Raw genomic sequence first — 19,124 nt, 5'->3', positions numbered from 1 at the left:
AGCTTGGCAAACTATATTTTTCTTCCAGTGTGAAGTATTGGTAGATCGATAAACTATATTTTCAGAGTAGTTTCCCTAACACGGTTTATTAGGGCCTTTAGAGGGAGCGGGGCAGAATGAGAAAGGGAGAGGCATCGCTCATAGACAACAGATGGGACCAGGTCAATCCCTTTGACCTCTACCTTAGTGTCTGGATAATGGATAAGTATAGCCAGGCCAGATTCCTGCAGTTTGGACAAGAGATGACTGGATGCTTCTCATGAAATCAGTTTTAAAATGTCTGTAGCAAATTGAGTTACAAAAGCATGATGCATCATTCTGAGGACTAAGATGTCTAGTTTTTGGGAACGTGTCTTATTTTAAATACATTTTACATTTCCGCTTGAATTTTCTACATTTTCACTGTAAATTACCAAAATGTGTCCAGATACAATTATCGGGTCATAAAAAAATGAGAGAAAAAAGTTTGTCCATAAATCATAAGAATGGTATACTAATTAAAGTTTACATTAAACTATAATATATATTACGTACATACAGTGTCTGTGGACATCTCATTACCGTGACACTTTTTCAAGTTCCTGTAAAAGCTAAAAAAAGCTTCAGTTTTTAAATAAAGTTTTATTCACCAATGATGCATCATCTAGAGGATAAGTCCTTAGATGAGCACAAGTCAAGTTAATGTATTTGCTTATATGCCTTCAGAATGAGGTTCTTATTCTCAAACACCCCCTTTACCGCACTTGGCATTCTCATTACCAAAACTGCTAAAGAGCTCAAATTGGGAAAAGTCTGATTTAATTTGATAATAGTTCTATACTTTCCCTACCACTCCACGAGATACTGAAGGCCCCTCGCCCGACGCATCGAATCCAGTATGGTGCGAACGGTGTCCAGAGGGGGCGGAGGAACCTCCCGCACCAGACTCCTGGAGCGGGCCAGCCATCACCGGCCTGAGGAGAGACACATGGAACAAGGGGTTAATACGGTAATCGGGGTGAAGCTGTAAACTATAACAAACCTCGTTCACTCTCCTCTGGACTTTAAATGGCCCCACAAACCGCGGACCCAGCTTCCGGCAGGGCAGGCGGATGGGCAGGTTTCAGGTCGAGAGCCAGTGCGAACACCGGGGCCTCACTGTGGGGACGGTCTGCGTTCTTTTTTTGGCGCAGCACAGCCCGCTGAAGGTGAACACGAGCAACTTCCCGTGTCTCCTCCGCGTGCCTGAACCAGTCATCCACCGCAGAAGCCTCGGTCTGACTCTGATGCCAAGGCGCCAGAACCGGCTGGTACCACAGTACACACTGGAAGGGAGAGAGGTTAGAGGAGGAGTGGCGAAGCGAGTTCTGTGCCATCTCTGCCCACTCCCCTGGCTAGTCCTGGCAATAAGACCGCAGAAACCTGCCCACATCCTGGTTTACTCTCTCCACCTGTCCATTACTCTCGGGGTGAAACCCTGAAGTAAGGCTGATCGAGACCCCCATACGTTCCATGAACGCCTTCCAGACCCTAGACGTGAACTGGGGACCTCGATCAGACACTATATCCTCTGCAGTGCGTAAACAAGGCCTCCGCAGTCTGTAGGGCCGTAGGGAGACTGGGCAGAGGGAGGAGACGACAGAACTTAGAGAACCGATCCACAACGACCGGGATTGCGGTGTTACCCTGTGAGGGGGGAGATCGGTAAGAAAACCCACCTACAGGTGCGACCAAGGCTGCTGTGGAATGGGTAAGGGGTGTAGCTTCCCTCTGGGCAGGTGACTAGGAGCCTTACGCTGGGCGCACACCAAGCAGGAGGAAACATAAACCATCACGTCCTTAGCTAAGGTAGGCCACCAGTACCTCCCGCTCAAACAGCGCACTGTCTGACCGATCCCAGGATGACCAGAGGAGGGTGACGTGTGGGCCCAATAGATCAACCGGTCACTGACAGCAGACGGGACGCAGAGACACCCAGCAGGACACTGGACGGGAGTGGGCTCTGCACGTAACGCCTGCTCAATGTCTGCATCCAGCTCCCACACTACCGGCGCCACCAGGCAGGAGGCTGGGAGTATGGGAGTGGGATCCATGGGCCGATCCTCTGTGTCATACAGCCTGGACAATGCGTCTGCCTTCACTTTCTGTGAGCCTGGTCTGTAGGAAAGGGTGAACACAAAACGGGTGAAAAACATGGTCCACCTTTCCTGGCGAGGGTTCAGTCTCCTCGCTGCCCGGATGTACTCCAGATTGCGGTGGTCAGTCCAGATGAGAAAAGGGTGTTTAACCCCCTCAAGCCAATGTCTCCACGCCCTCAGAGCCCTTACGACAGCCAACGGCTGAGCTTCTTCGAGAAGAAGGCAAAGGGGCGGAGCTTCGGTGGCGTACCCGAGCACTGAGAGAGCACAGCTCCTATCCCAGCCTCGGACGCATCCACCTCCACTATGAACGCCAAAGAGGGATCCGGATGGGCCAGCACGGGAGTCGAGGTAAACAGAGCCCTCAGGTGACTAAAAGCCCTGTCCGCCGCAGCTGACCACGTAATGGGAGCTGCTACCTGACCAAAACCCCGGATAAACCTCCGATAGTAATTGGCAAACCCAAGAAACCGCTGCACCTCCTTTACCGTGGTGGGAGTCGGCCAAATGCGGTCACTCTTCATCTCCACCCCTGAGTTGGAAATGCGGTACCCTAGGAAGGAGACGGACTGCTGGAAAACAGGCACTTCTCAGCCTTGACGTACAGGTCATGTTCCAACAATCGTCCAAGCACCCTGCGCACCAGGGACACATGCTCGGCAGTATATCAGAATGTCATCAATATACACCTCTACACCCTGCCCGTGCACGTCCCTGGAAATCTCGTCTACAAAGGCTTGGAAGACTAATGGAGCATTCATCAACCCGTACGGCATGACGAGGTACTCATTATGCCCTGAGGTGGTACGGAATGCCATCTTCCACTCGTTTCCCTCCCGGATACGCACCAGGTTGTAAGCGCTCCTGAGATCTAGTTTGGTGAATAAGCTGTGGCGATGAGAGGTAGCGGGTAACTATACCTCACCATGATCTGATTTAGACCTCAATAGTCAATACACGGGTGCAGACCTCCATCCTTCTTCTTCACAAAAATGAAACTCGAGGAGGCGGGTGATGTGGAGGACCGAATGTACCCCTGACGCAGGGATTCGGAGACATGTGTTTCCATAGCCACTGTCTCCGCTTGTGACAGAGGATACACGTTACTCCTGGGAAGTGCGGAGTCTACCAGGAGATTTATCACACAATCCCCCTGTCGATGGGGCGGTAATTGAGTCGGCGAGAGCCAAATCGGCATATTCAGGGGGAATGCGCACGGTGGTGACGTCGTCTGGACTTTCCACCGTGGTAACACCAACAGAAACCCCTAAACACCTCCCTGTGCGCTCTCACGACCACCCCGTGAGAGCCCTCCGTTGCCAAGAAAACAGTGGGGTCATGACAAGCTAACCAGGGTAGGCCTAGCACCACGGGAAACGCAGGAGAGTCTATGAGGAAGAGACTAATTCTCTCCTTGTGACCCCCCCCCCGGCGTCACCATACCCAGAGGAGCGGTGGCCTCCCTAATCAACCCTGACCCTCCCTAATCAACCCTGAAGGGCACAGCCACGGAAAGAATGGGGATTCCTAAACTATGGGCGAACGATCTATCAATAAAATTCCCAGCCGCGCCTGAATTGACGAGCGCCTTATGCTGGGAATGCGGGGTAAACTCAGGAAAAGTGACATACACAAACATATGTACAACAGAGGGCTCTGGGTGAGAATGGTGCCGGCTCACCTGGGGTGACGCCAGAGCGCCCCGCCTGCTGCCCCGATACCCAGAGGAACCAACCCGGCACCAACCGTGCCCTCAGATGGTGCATGGAACCCCCTCCGGTCTCCCTGCACACCGCCCCTCCCAGCTCCATTGGTATCGGAGAGGGGGTGTGGGGGGGTGGAACCAACAGACCCCGATCTGAACGTCCGCGGGTAGCCAGCAGGTTGTCCAGCCGGATGGACAGGTCCACCAGCTGGTCGAATGTGAGGGTGGTTTCTCTGCAGGCCAACTCCCGATTGACGTCCTCGCGCAGACTGCAGCGATAATGGTCAATCAGGGCCCTGTCGTTCCATCCCGCGCCGGCAGCCAGGGTCCGAAACTCCAGGGCGAACTCCTCGGTGCTCCTCGTCCCCTGCCTCAGATGGAAGAGGCGTTCAAACTGTTACAACGCCGCATCTCCCTCTCTCCACACGGCGTTGGCCCACTCCAGGGCTTTCCCGGTGAGGCACGAGACGAGGACGGACACCCTCTCACGGCCCGAAGGAGCCGGGTGGACGGTTGCCAGGTATAAGTCTAGCTGCAACAGGAACCCCTGGCAGTTCGCAGCTGTCCCATCATATTCATGGGGAAGGGAGAGACTAATCCCACTGGGACCAGGAGAACGGGGGGCGAATTTTGGAGACCCCGGTTGTGCTGATGGAGGTGCTGGTAGAACTCCTTGTTTCTCCCAGCGGTCCATTGTCTGGACAACGTGGTCCATGGCAGTGCCAAGATGGTGGAGCATTGCTGCGTGCTCCCGGATGCACTCCTCCACTCCGATACCCAGGGTACCTGCTCCTGCTGACTCCATAAGTTGGTCCGGAATTCTGTAAGGGGTGCGTGCTGGCGACAGAGAAGTCAGGCGCAGGAGAGCAAAAACTGTGTTTACAACGGAGCAGCTTAATAACAAAAAAACACCGGAAATCAGAACAAACAATCAATGGGTACAAAACCTGTGGCACACCAGAATAAATGTACACATGCACTTACAATAAACAATTTCCGTCGCCCGAACGTCGCCCGAACAAGGAGAGGAACCAACTTCGGGAGAAGTCGTGACAATTTGTTTATTACATTTTTGTACTTTGACGATACTTTTGAAAAAATGTTGGTCAAATGTATGATAAAAAAACAATAATAAATACAAAATAGATAAGTACAGATCCTAATATCAGTGATTCAAGAGAACATTTTGTGAAAAATGACACTTGAGAATTGTTTGTTTCTTTGGACAGTTTCGTGAGAATGACTTAACTATGTTAACTAAATGTGTATAGTATAACCTCTGTCAATAACATTGTTGGGTCATTCTCACGAAACTGTCCGAAGAAACAAACAATTCTCAAGTGTCTAATAATACTGAATTTGTTGTAATGTTTGAGTCTCTCAGATAACATAAGAACAAGGCATAAGCCATGGCAAAATATGTATAATTTAAGGAAATTAGCTTCAAAACTGAAATGTCTCTCAGCCCCATGGCAGAATGTGTAGAATTGCAGAAAACTAACTATAAAACTGTAAAATGTTCTCTCTGTCCCATGTAATAAAAATAAAGAAACACCAACATAAAGTGTCTTAATTAGGTCGTTGGGCCACCACGAGCCATCAGAACAGCTTCAATGCGCCTTGTCATAGATTCTACAAGTGTCTGGAACCTATTGGAGGGATCTTTAGAAATTCCATCATTTGGTGTTTTGATGGTGGTGGGAAACGCTGTCTCATTCAGTGAGCACTCGTGCCTAGTGGATGGCGGCATTGTCGACCTGGAAGAGACCACTCCCATCGGGATAGAAATGATTCACCATAGGTTGAAGGTGATCACTCAGAATGGCTGTGTATTTATTGCCGTTTCCCTTGCCCTCTAAGAGTTGTGTGGATCTAAACCATGCCAGGAAAAGGCACCCGACACCATAGCAGAGCCGCCAGAAACCTAATTTACTCAAGTGTTTCCTTTATTTTGGCAGTGGACTGTAGCTGTGCCCTTTTACCTAGGTCTTCTTGTCAGGTATGATATGGCAGAGGAAAATCATAACCATTTACAAATTATTCTGTTACTGTGCTACTCAGAGTAACAGTGCGAATACATCGTAAAACAGAGTTGCTTAATGTGAAATCAACAATTTTCTTAGCCTCCAGAGATCCTTTAGAGCAGTGTGTGCTGATGAGAGAGTGTGTCTGTCAGCCGGGTCGTCCCATTCGTCCTCTCCTCTCCTGCACACACAGCTCTCTGTCCTCCTGTTGTCATCTGCATCTATGGGTGTAGCTAGCTTGAGCGTTCTTTGTCTCTGTAGTGGTAGAGCTATGCTCGTGTCATCTTTCCATGGTGCACCTGGCTCTCTTAGCTGTAAACACTTCACAATAAAACCAGAAGCAGCCTCCGGGTGTTTGTCAAATCAAATTAAAGTTTATTCGTCACTTACCCAGTTTACTGCTGGTATAAACGGTGCAGCGAAATGCTTACTTGCGAGCTACCTCGACAATGCAGTACAAATATGATGTATTGGGCCGTCCGCACCACCCTCTGTAGATGACCTGCGGTTGAGGGCAGTGCAGTTGTGTGTGTGTGTGTGTGTGTGTGTGTGTGTGTGTGTGTTATGTAGCCTTGTAACATAACTAGCCCCTGAAAAGGGCCTCTCGTTTAAGAGCCAATCATAGATGAGGGATTATGGCTATGCTGCTAGGCCAGAGGATGACTTCAAAGCTCCATTATTTTATAGAGCGATAAACTTGGAATGTGCACGTGCATATGTGTGTGTACATGCAGAAAGTGGAGGTTTGTTTCCATAGCAACCCATTATATTTCAAAACATCCGTGCTCCATGTCGTGATCCGTGCTTCGCTGGGGCGTTGTCCTCTTTCATTTATCCATTCATTCACTCGTCTTCTTTTCCCCTAGTCACCCACTCCTTCCCCCGTCATACCTGTCTCCTAACAGGAAGAGATAAGTCACATGATGAAATGTGTTGGTATGAATCACATAGTGTGCAGCTGAAATTGTCCTTCCCTCACCTACCCCCATCATGTGGAATTAGATGAAGCCCTGTGGTTGACTGTACAACCTGGTATAAAGCCCTTTGTGACTTATTTTCATTGTTTCAGAGCTGCAGAACGCTCTTCACAAGAAACCCAAAAAGACATGTATCGTAAAGATGGTGGGGACAAGGAACCTGTGGAAAAACATTGTGGTCCTCTGTGTGAACTCGTAAGTATGTTCTTTGTGTGTCTGGCGGTGTGTGTCTGTGTGTGCGTGTGCATGTGTCCATGATGCAGCTGCCAGTAAGACGCCTCTGGGTGTTAAATGCGGTGGCCGGTGTTCCGTGATGATGGAACTATGGACCTGTCTGCTCGATGCAGCATCGACCAGCAGTGGCCCTCTGTGCTGTTGGCAGGCCTGTCCGTCCGTCCGTCCATCCGTCTCGCTGTCTCTGTCTGTCTGTGCTGTTAGCAGGAATGTCTGTTTGTCCATCCAGCCATTCATCTGTCTATCTATCTGCCTTCAGAATAAAGATTCACCACTTCCCTCACTCACCTATCATTATAGACAGGCTATTAGCTATTTCAGTGCCCTGACCAGTCTGTTGGTCTGCCTGTATGTCCATCTGTCTGTCTGTGCTGATAGCAGGTCTGTCTCTCTCTGTCCGTTCGTCCGTCTGTTTGTCTGTCCATCTGTCTGTATGTCTGCCATATGGCCTAAAGAATAAAGCTTCACCTTCTCACTCACCTATCCCAGTCATTTATAGACACGCAGACAGACACAGCCCTGGCTATTTCAGTGCACGGTGCCCCTGAATCTAGTCTGACCATGAATTTTGCATGAGCTGTGTTCTTATGAGAGAACTGGAGATGAGCAGGAGAGGGTGTATGTGCGTGCTTTTGGCTTTGTTTCAGAGGAGACGAGAGGAGAGATTCAGTTTCCTCTTCTTTCTTCACCCTCACTCTGTCTCGACTCATATCGTTTTTCTTTACCCTCTCTTCCCATGTCCCTCTCTATATTTCTGTCCTCTCTGTACACTTTCGTCTCCTCACTCCTTTTTCCCTCTCTTGCACCTTTCTCTCTTATCTTCATTCTCTCTCTCCTCATTCTCTCCCCTCCCTCTCTCTTCCTCTATCCAGACTGACTGGCTATGGCATCCACCACTGCTTTGCCCGCAGTATGATGGACCACCACGAGACCCACGAGTCCACCATGTTCCACAACTTCTACGCTGACTACTACACCATGGCGGGCATCGCCGTGGCTTCATGCATGGCACTGTGCCCGGCGGTGGGCCTAATGGGGAGGAGGGGAGGCCTGCTCATGTTCATGATCATCACTGCGCTGGCATCATTGCTGCAGCTTGGCCTGCTCAACTGTGGGTAGCCTACAGTGTTATACACATACTGTATAGTACACACGCTGTCACAAACTTGCTTGCACACACACACACACACACACACACACTCACACACACAAATATACAAACACACAGGCATGCACATGCACACACACACACACACAAACACACACACACTCACACATACACTGCAAGCACTCACACACAAATTATCATACAGTCTGTGCATTCTAGCTGCTCACCTTAACATCTACGGCACAAAGCCATACCTTGACCTCTACGGCACAAAGCCATACCTTGACCTCTACGGCACAAAGCCATACCTTGACCTCTATGGCACAAAGCCATACCATGACCTCTACGGCACAAAGCCATACCTTGACCTCTACGGCACAAAGCCATACCTTGACCTCTACGGCACAAAGCCATACCTTCACCTCTACGGCACAAAGCCATACTTAGACCTCTACGGCACAAAGCCATACCTTGACCTCTACGGCACAGTTTCATTCTATCTCGTCCCTACAACACTCACGTTGTGAGAGTAGCACAAGCTATCTGATCTTAGATTACATGTGGCATAGCATGTCATGTCTCCCTGCTAAAATGTCTCACTGTCACTAGCCAGCTGGTATATGTGGATCGTATCTAGTTGTATCTAGTTTTATTATGAATGTGAATAGGTAGAGGTGAAACAGCCTTTTTAGTTAGCTATAGTTGTTTTGGAGTGGGGTTTAAATGTAGGTCAATGTGATGTGGTGTTACTGTGTGACAAGGTATTTATAGTATAGAGTATTTATTCTTTTTTTAAAGAGTCACTTATACGTTGCGTGAACAAATGTTTAACCTACAACTACAGGTACACATCAAACACATACACACACACGCACGCGCACACAGGACACATCTTGTGTTGTTATTGATCTGGTGTAACTAGTGTGTTCTGTGACTGGAAAATTAACTTGTAGTACTGCATGGCTGTGTCTTCTTTTTGTGTCGACTATGCTCTGTGTGATGTGTTAGATGATCATGTGATTACATATTAACCTGTGTATGTTTCCCTCTCTCTCCCTTGGCTCCTGTAGTGCTGGGGAAATACAGTGTCCATCTGAATATAGGTACAGTACAACCATCGGTTTGTCTCCTATTCATTCTAGTGGGAACTCAGCCAATGTTTCCCTTGTTGCTGTTGCTCTGCCCTAGAATCTGAACTAATCAATACCCCATCATTCTGGCTCATTACTGTTTATCATGTTTACCGAATTATATTCAGCTTACTGGACATACTTTAACTGCTTGATAAAGAACCAAGAAGGTCCTGGGCAGATGGGAGAATTCTGCAGTAAATTGATAACCAATTTACCATCCTAAATGTGGTTCAAGCTGTTAGAAACACATTATGATAGAAGCAGATGTCCTCAGCATGATTTGCTTGATATGATTAGACAAAGATTGGAGGAACTGACATCTGTATAAGATTGAAGAACACTAAGAAAATGTCAGCATTATAATCCAACAGTACTAAAATCAGGGCTTTAAATGTCACAATGAGTTTGTTGCACAATGCTGGTGCTTCCAGGCAAAGGTTGATTTTTCACCTCAACCTAAATACTGTGACTTTTCCTCGCTCTCCCTTCCTCCCAATCACTCCCACTCTCTTTCCCACCCACTCTCTAAAAACACAAACTCATTGCAGAGTTCAGTCAGGTCGCGATAGCCCAAACCGTGACGTGCGATTTCTGTTTGACAACTACGACGAGTGACAGTTCAGAGGCACCATGTGACTGGCTCAGTACGTCTGTAGGCATCAGTGAATAAATAAATATCTCAAGGACTAGCTAGCTGCGTTCTGTTTACTGCATAAATACACATTCAGATCCAGCTTGCTTGTCCTTCACAGTGAAACGCCACAACAGACACATGAAACCAGCAGTTGTACAACCTTAGAGGCTAGTACACATTATACCTGGTATGAAATACATTATGCCGTATCACCATCATTCATCTGAGCTGCGTTTCATCTTGCTTGGTCTTCCTGTATTCAAATAAGAGTAACTTCTTCTTAATGATATTTTTCATTAGAGGGGGAATTACCAGTCTTCCTGTCTGTGTTCTACTCCCTGATCCTCCTTTGTCTCATTGACCCTAACTAACCTCTAGCCCTCTTCTTCCCCTGTGTATTTATCTCTCTTATGGTCTTTCCATGCTCTCTATCCCTAATCTTCCACCTGGAAGCAAACTGGGCCTGGCCTGTTGTCAGACAGCCAGAGGATTAGAGATTAGAGAGGAGCAGCAAACTGACCAGCCTCGGATGATCCTCTTTGGGGAACTTAAACATCTTAAATTTAGACACCAAACCGATCCGAGACCAGCCAGAGATGATCCTCTTTGGGCACCTGAAACATGTTTAATTTAGACACCAAACGGACTTGAGACAAGCCTCGATGATGCAATTTAAACATGCCTCATATACTGTATACACGTCATGGGAATGATGTAACCATCTACATATGTTATTTATAAACCTATAGTTTTATGTCAAGATGGCAGGAAATGTGTTGTTGAAGTATTAGGATCATCCTTCAACAACACCCTGCTCTTAGGAGAAAGCATAGGTACTTTTCTAGCTCAGTGCAATGAGCATTCTTTTAAGAGAGTCATTCATCTATCAGGGTTAGATATAGAATTTTCCTTTGAGCTTATCTCACCTTTCTACATTAGAATGTATTCTCTCTGTATATTGGCTGGATAATGGTTATGTTTGTTTGCTTTCTAAACAGAGTGCTCATATACACTAATCTCACTTTAATAATTTAGGCTGAATCATTTTAATAATTTAGGCTGAATCGTGTTTAATGGCTGACTCGTGTTTTGTCTTCTTTCTGTGCAGAGAGCTCGGATACACTTAATAAGAACTTCTCCATCGCCTTTTCCATCATCGGCATGTTCTCCTCCCACGCTGTCAGCAACCTGAGCATATTCTTCTGCGCTGAGATCACCCCCACCGTCATCAGGTGAGCCCACCCACACACTGGGACCGGACCACTGGAGCGTACCACTGAGGGGGGTTGAGCGATAGGATTCAGAGGGACTGTGAGGATATGTTCAGGCCAGGGTTAAAGAGAAACCTTGTTTTAGGCCTCATGGGAATTGAAAACAGGGTTTCATTTTATTCCCCTTTTATTCAGAGATGGCTTGAGTAAAATGTCTGGTTCAGTTTATAACATTTTACAGAACATTCACTCTGTCAATCAATGTAAATATACTGTCTACAAATCTGGAATTGAAGAAAGATTGAAGAAGAAAATACCTTGTCTTTTATGATGCTCATTATCCAAATATAACATAGTCTTTGGATTGCAATAGAGAGGTTAATGACTTAAGGTTGCTCTGACCTGCTAGGATATCACCAGGATATTACAACCCTGCTGTTAGCACAGCACTCCCACCATATTGTGTGATCTTGGACCTCTACTTACATGCCCCCATCTATAACATAGTAAGGGTGTAGTTCTATATCCACATATTGTTTGAATTAGCCTTTCCCTCTCTGTACAAACTACGACACAGCTTTGGATCTCATGTTGTGTTGTATTATGTAAGGTATGGTGCACTGTACTGCCTCGAGTGACTGCGGAGCACCACCTGGTGGCCAGTCACAGACCAGAAAGGAGAGAAATGATGGTCCTGCATTGGCAGGATTCTCTTACAAATCAAACCAAATTTTATTTGTCACATGCACCGATTACAACGGGTGTAGTCTATACCGTGAAATGCTTGGTTACGAGCCCTTCCCAACAATGCAGAGTGAAAAACTAAACAAATACAAGTAATAGTAACACATGAATGAAGCTATATCCAGGGAGTATCGGTACCAGATCAATGTGCAGGGATATGAGGTAATTGAGGTAGATATTTACATGAATGCAGTGTAAAGTGACTAGTAATTGTAATAATAAGAATAAAATAAAGAACAGAGTAGCAGCAGAAAGTATTCACACCCTGTGAGTTGTTCCACATTTTGTTGTGTAACAGCCTTAATTCAAAATTGATTAAATTGAGAATTTGTGTCACTGGCCTACGCAAAATAATACCCCATAATGTCAAAGTGGAATAATGTTTTTAGACATTTTTACAAATAAATTACAAATGAAAAGCTGAAATGTCTTGAGTCAATAAATGTTCAACCCGTTTGTTATGGCAAGCCTACATAAGAGTGAAAATGTGCTTAAAACTTCTTAAGGCTAGGGGGCGGTATTTTGACATCCGGATGGAAAGCGTGCCCAAAGTAAACTGCCTGCTACTCAGGCCCAGAAGCTAGGATTGGCATATTATTAGTAGATTTGGATAGAAAGCACTCTGAAGTTTCTAAAACTGTTTGAATAATGTCTGTGGGTATAACAGAACTGTTTTGGCAGGCGAAACTCTTTGTTTTCGCCCGGTATTGAACACAGTTTATCCCGTCTTAAATTTGATTGATTATTTACGTTTTAGGATACCTAAGGTTGGATTAGGAAAGTTGTTTGAAATGTTTGGACCAAGTTTACAGGTAACTTATTAGATACTTCGTAGGCATGTTGGGCGAGTTGAAACCGGTGTATTTCTGAATGGACATTTTGGGGATATCTTCAAGATCTTCAAAGGTGAGGCATGAATTATATCGTTATTTCTGATTATTGTGTCGCACCTGGCTGGTTGAAATAGGATTTTCATGTGTTTGTATGCGGGGTGCTGTCCTCAGATAATCACATGGTCTGCTTTTGCCGTAAAGCCTTTTTGAAATCTGACACTGTGGCTGGATTAACAAGAAGTTAAGCTGTATTTTGATTTTTAACACTTGTATGTTTAATGAATTCTTATTATGAGCATTTCTGTTTTTGAATTTGGTGCTGCAATTTCACTGGATGTTGTCAAATCAATCCCGTTAACCTCTCTGATCTACCCATCCCGGATCCGGTATCGTGAATACAGACTCAAGCTCATTACCATTACGCAACGTTAACTATTCATGAAAATCGCAAATGAAATGAAATAAATATGCCATCTCTCAAGCTTAGCCTTTTGTTAACAACACTGTCATCTCAGATTTTCAAAATATGCTTCTCAACCATAGGAAAACAATCATTTGTGTAACAGTAGCTAGCTAGCATAGCATTAGCATTATCGTTAGCATTTAGCAGGCAACACTTTCACAAAAAACAGAAAAGCATTCAAATAAAATCATTTACCTTTGAAGAACTTCAGATGTTTTCAATGAGGAGACTCTGTTGGATAGCAAATGTTCAGTTTTTCCTGAAAGATTATTTGTTTAGGAGAAATCGCTCCGTTTGGTGCGTCACGTTTGGCTACCAAAAAAACTTGTATCCAGGAGTGTATTTATCCCGGCAAGCTCATTAGCATAACGCAACGTTAACTATTCATGAAAATCGCAAATGAAATGAAATAAATATGCTAGCTCTCAAGCTTAGCCTTTTGTTAACAACACTGTCATCTCAGATTTTCAAAATATGCTTCTCAACCATAGGAACACAATCATTTGTGTAACAGTAGCTAGCTAGCGTAGCATTTAGCGTTAGCATTATCGTTAGCATTTAGCAGGCAACACTTTCACAAAAAACAGAAAAGCATTCAAATAATCATTTACCTTTGAAGAACTTCAGATGTTTTCAATGAAGAGACTCTGTTAGATAGCAAATGTTCAGTTTTTCCTGAAAGATTATTTGTTTAGGAGAAATCGCTCCGTTTGGTGCGTCACGTTTGGCTACCAAAAAAAAACGAAAATCCAGTCATCAATTACGCCGAACTTTTTTCAAAATTAACTCCATAATATCGACTGAAACATGGCAAACGTTGTTTAGAACCAATCCTCAAGGTGTTTTTCACATATCTCTTCGATGATATATCCTTCGTGGAAGTGTGTGTTTCGTTCTGAATCCCAGGACAAAATGACCGCAACTGGAGATTACGCACGAATTTAGATAAAGGCCACCGGGCGGACCCCTGGAAAATGTAGTCTCTTATGGCCAATCTTCCAATGATATGCCTACAAATACGTCACAATGCTGCAGACATCTTGAAGAAACCACAGAAAGCACATGGTCGTTCCTGCTGCATTCACAGCCATATAAGGAGACATTTGAAAACAGAGCTTCAGAGATTCTGCTCATTTCCTGTTAGACGTTTCATCTTGGTTTCGCCTGTAGAATGAGTTCTGTGGCACTCACAGATAAAATCTTTGCAGTTTTGGAAACGTTAGACTGTGTTCTTTCCAAAGCTGTCAATTCTATGCATAGTCGAGCATCTTTTCGTGACAAAATATTGCGCTTAAAACGGGCACGTTTTTTTATCCAATAATGAAATAGCGCCCCTATAGGCTTAACAGGTTAATGGTATCCGAGCTGGAATGGGGGTGAAGGGATCCCTAAGAGGTTTTTAACAAGTCACATAATACGTTTCATGGACTCTGTGTGCAATTATAGTGTTTAACATGATTTTTGAATGACTACCTTGTATTTTTACCACACACATACAATTATCTGTAAGGTCTCTTAATCGAGCAGTGAATTTCAAACACAGATTCAACCACAAAGACCAGGGAGGTTTTCCAATGCCTCGCAAAGAAGGGTAGATGAGTAAAAACATCCGACATTGAATATCCCACATCGAAGATAGAGGAAGGAAACCGCTCAGGGATTTCACCATGAGGCCAATGGTGACTTTAAAAAAGTTTAACACTAGAACCGCCATAGGCCAATGGCCACTGAAGTTTGATTTTGTAAATAAATCAAATCTGCCCCAAAACATTGCTATGTCCTGCCCATTTCTTTAACTTTTCCTACATGTTTGTATTATATCAGAATTTTGAAAACACAAAAGTATTTAGAGCCCTTTTACTTGTTTTTTTTCCACACTTTTTCCTAACTTAACCCACCAAGACAATGTGCTGTAGGACGTTGGTACCCAGCCAGGCACTAATGCGTCTCTCTCTCTCCTCACGGAATGAATGACAAATGGATAAATGGGCAATACGTGTGTACCATACTTCACAATTGATTTGAAATTAGGCCTAACTGAATGATAAAGAGGGTGAAGAGGTTGATTTAATTTAGAAAGACACTAGTGTAATGATGAGTTTGTGTTATGCCGCTCGCCTTGATACCATTCTCTTTTAAGTTGTACTTTAAAAAAAAATAAGCTGTAAAGGAAAACTAAAACATGATACATGTTGCAGTAGGCCTTTCAAATAATGCAAAACATTTCATTGACTCTATACAGCAAGCAAATGATGCCATCCCCCACTGAATGAATGACCATTGGATGGATGGAATTACTTCACAATCAAATTTAAATTAGGCCTGACTGAATGATGAGGGTGAAGATGTTGATTTTATTTAGAACAACAATAGTGTAATGATGAGATTGTGTAATAAGAATTAGCCTATAGACAAGATTAAATTGACAAGTGACAATATTAGGCCTATCAATTGTCAAATTGTACAAGCAGAGAGGGGTGTAACTTGTAATTTACAAATGCATGGAAAGGTGCATCACTTTTTCAAATCCTCCTTCAGAATCACATGCAGGTAAAACATATTTATTTCTATATAATATCAGGAAGAGCAAATTCTGCAGTTTCTATTACACTTACCTTTGTCAAATAACTCTCATAATTCAAGAGGTGCAGCTCTATTTCCAAATGTTACTTTTTCCAAGAATATCCGTACTGTCAATGCATTCAGCACATGACCAGTGCAGCAGCAATGCTCTGTCTACTAAGTAAAAACTAGTAACCTAATCATCTTCAAATTAAAATATGAAATGTATCCTTTACAATTGTTCATGTACTGGTGCTTTTGTTTAGGAATACAGCAAATTATTTCACCTGTGCACCTGGCTGGTTATAGTATTATCTTTTTTGTTCTACTTTGTCAAAATAAGCTTTAACTGGACTTTATTAGTTACTGCTGTTTAACTGTATTACTAATTGAATCTACAGATAAAGTTGATCAAATGGATTAAACTGTAATATTTTTATTGTAAGGGAAATTAAAATAGGCTGGAGGTCTTGTGTTTTTTCTGGACTTTGAAGAATTATACAAACCATTTCTAGCTTTTCCACAAATATGTCTTAATGCAATTAATCCTTTACAATAGTTGATGTACTTTTTATCAAGGGTTGGTGCTTATGTTTTTGCACCTTGTGGGTTGATATGGATCTGATGCATATGCTAAAGAAGACGCCCATCAACGTTGTCTAGCGGGTTAATAGATGTGATAGGAGAAAACTGAGGAAGGATCAAAAACATTGTTGTTCAGGACTACCTGGCATGATTACTCCTTGCTGTCCCCAGTCCACCTGGCCGTGCTGCTGCTCCAGTTTCAACTGTTCTGCTTGCGGCTATGAAATCCTGACCTGCTCCACTCACTAGACCTGTTCATATTTAGGTAGGTTGTTTCCCCACCTGCATTTGTGGGATATTATTTTGTGCATGTGCACCACATAGTCACATTTCGTTGTTAGTCTATTGATTTATTGTTTTGTTTTTGCTAAATTTCACTTCATAATAAATATGAAATGTGGAACTCAACATCCGCTGCGCCTTGGTCCGTCTCTCCTCACGATCGTGACAGAATATCCCACCAACAAAGGACCAAGCAGCGTAAACATGAAGTAAGGAAGTTTTGGACTTGGGAGGATGCAAAACATTTCCTTGGCGGCAGACGGAAGGAAAAAATAGAGGACAGCGACAAACCCAGGATTCGCGCCCACAGAAAGCCCAAGGACAACCCCAAAAAAAATAATTGTGGCGGGAGGCACGAGGGATGGTCGGCAGATCTAGCGGTCGTGCAGCAGAGAGTGCCAGAGCCTGTGTGGGAGTCGATAGAGGTATTTAATGAGAGATACCGGAGAGAGGTTCTGGCAAGGAGTATGTTGCAGCGCAGGCGCGGTACCATCTGTGCCTGCTCCCTGCACTCGCAAGAGCCACTCTGAAGAGCCAGAGACTGTCAGGGTCAATGGGGAAGTTGGGAGAGAGATGAGAGAGATGACATCTGACCAGAGGATCCGGTTCGCAGTCTGGTGCAACTTGGGCCGGCTCCACACTTCTGGCCTCCAGAGCGCCTCCCCAGTCAGGTGCGTCCTCTGTCTCCTCCTCGCACTCGCCCTGAAGTATGTGTCCCCAGTCCGATACATCCTGTGCCTGCTCCCCGCACTCGCTCTGAGTTGCGTGTCACCTGTGCCGGCTCCACGCACCAGACTTCCAGTGCGCCTCCCCAGTCCGGTACGTCCTGTGCCTACTCCCCGCACTTGCCCTGAAGTGCGTGTCACCAGTCCGGTGCCACCTGTGCTGGCTCCACGCACCAGGCCTCCAGTGCCCCTTCCCAGTCCGGTACGTCCTGTATCTGCTCCACTCAATAGGCCTCCAGTGCCCCTTCCCAGTCCGGTACGTCCTGCATCTGCTCCACTCAATAGGCCTCCAGTGCGCATTCACAGTCCAGAGCTTCCGGCGACGGTTCATAGTCCAGAGCTTCTGGCGACGGTTCCCAGTCCAGAGCTTCTGGCGACGGTTCATAGTCCAGAGCTTCTGGCGACGGTTCATAGTCCAGAGCTTCCGGCGACGGTTCTCAGTCCAGAGCTTCCGGTGATGATTCCCAGTCCAGAGCTTCCGGCGATGATTCCCAGTCCAGAGCTTCCGCCGACGGTTCCCAGTCCAGAGCTTCCGGCGACGGTTCCCAGTCCAGAGCTTCCGCCGACGGTTCCCAGTCTAGAGCTTCCGGCGACGGTTCCCAGTCCAGAGCTTCCGCCGATGGTTCCCAGTCTAGAGCTTCCAGCGACGATTCCCAGTCCAGAGCTTCCAGCGATGGTTCACAGTCCGGAACCTCCTACGACGGTCCACAGTCCGGAACCTCCTGCGACGGTCCACAGTCCGGAACCTCCTGCGACGGTCCACAGTCCGGAACCTCCTACGACGGTCCACAGTCCAGAACCTCCTATGACGGTCCATAGTCCCAATCCAGGGCAGGAGCCTTCCTCTGCGCCGGTGCCCAGTCCAGGCATGGTGTCCATTCCCGCTCCATGGCAGGAGTCTTCCTCTGCACTGGTGCCCAGTCCAGACACGGTGCCCAGTCCAGGCATGGCGTCCATTCCAGCTCCATGGCAGGCGCTTCCCTCTGTGCTGGTGCCCAGGCCAGGCACGGCGTCCAGTCCCGCTCCAAGGCCGGAGCCTTCCTCTGCGCCGGTGCCCAGTCCAGGCACGGCGTTCAGCCCGGCGCCATGGCCGGATCCGGGGTCTGGGCGGGGGCTACAACCTGCACTGGAGCCGCCACTGACACTAATCACCCCCCCTACCCTCCCCATTTGGTGTCAGGTTTTGCATCCGGAGTCCGCACCTTTAGGGGGGGGTACTGTCACATCCTGACCATAGAGTGCCCTTAGTTCTCTATGGTGTAGTAGGTCAGGGCGTGACTAGGGGGTGATCTAGTATAGATATTTCTATGTGGGTGCTAATATGGTTCCCAATTAGAGGCAGCTGTTTATCGTTGCCTCTGATTGGGTATCATATTTAGTTAGGTTGTTTCCCCACCTGTATTTGTGGGATATTATTTTGTGTTTTGTGCATGTGCACCAAGTAGTCACATTTCGTTAGTCGTTAGTCTATTGATTTATTGTTTTGTTTTTGCTAAGTTTCACTTTATAATAAATATGTGGAACTCAACATCCACTGCGCCATGGTCTGTCTCTCCACAAGTACGTGACAGCACAGAAAAAAATCTGAGGAAAACCTGATTCAGTCTGCTTTCCAACAGACACTGGAAGACAAATTCACCTTTCCGCAGGACAATAACCTAAAACACGAGGCCAAATATACACTACAGTTGTTTACTAGGGCAACATTGAATGTTCCTGAGTGGCGTAGTTACAGTTTTGACTTAAATCAAATTGAAAATCTATGGCAAGACTTGAATCTGCCACTC

At 45.8% G+C, this 19,124-nt stretch overlaps 1 protein-coding gene across 1 annotated transcript in view; it reads left to right on the top strand.

Moving 5' to 3' along the window:
- LOC139387448 (solute carrier family 22 member 23-like) overlaps positions 1–19,124 on the top strand; it is a 75,947-nt gene that overhangs the window by 50,692 nt on the left and 6,131 nt on the right. The window contains exons 6-9 of the mRNA XM_071133631.1: positions 6,916–7,018; positions 7,930–8,168; positions 9,236–9,268; positions 11,041–11,164. Of these exons, the coding sequence (XP_070989732.1) occupies positions 6,916–7,018; positions 7,930–8,168; positions 9,236–9,268; positions 11,041–11,164 (499 nt within the window). The remainder of the gene's footprint in view (positions 1–6,915; positions 7,019–7,929; positions 8,169–9,235; positions 9,269–11,040; positions 11,165–19,124) is intronic.

Source organism: Oncorhynchus clarkii, chromosome 28 (genome assembly GCF_045791955.1).
Source record: "Oncorhynchus clarkii lewisi isolate Uvic-CL-2024 chromosome 28, UVic_Ocla_1.0, whole genome shotgun sequence".
Classification (NCBI taxonomy): Eukaryota; Metazoa; Chordata; class Actinopteri; order Salmoniformes; family Salmonidae; genus Oncorhynchus; species Oncorhynchus clarkii.
This window is presented reverse-complemented; position numbering and strand designations above follow the sequence as displayed.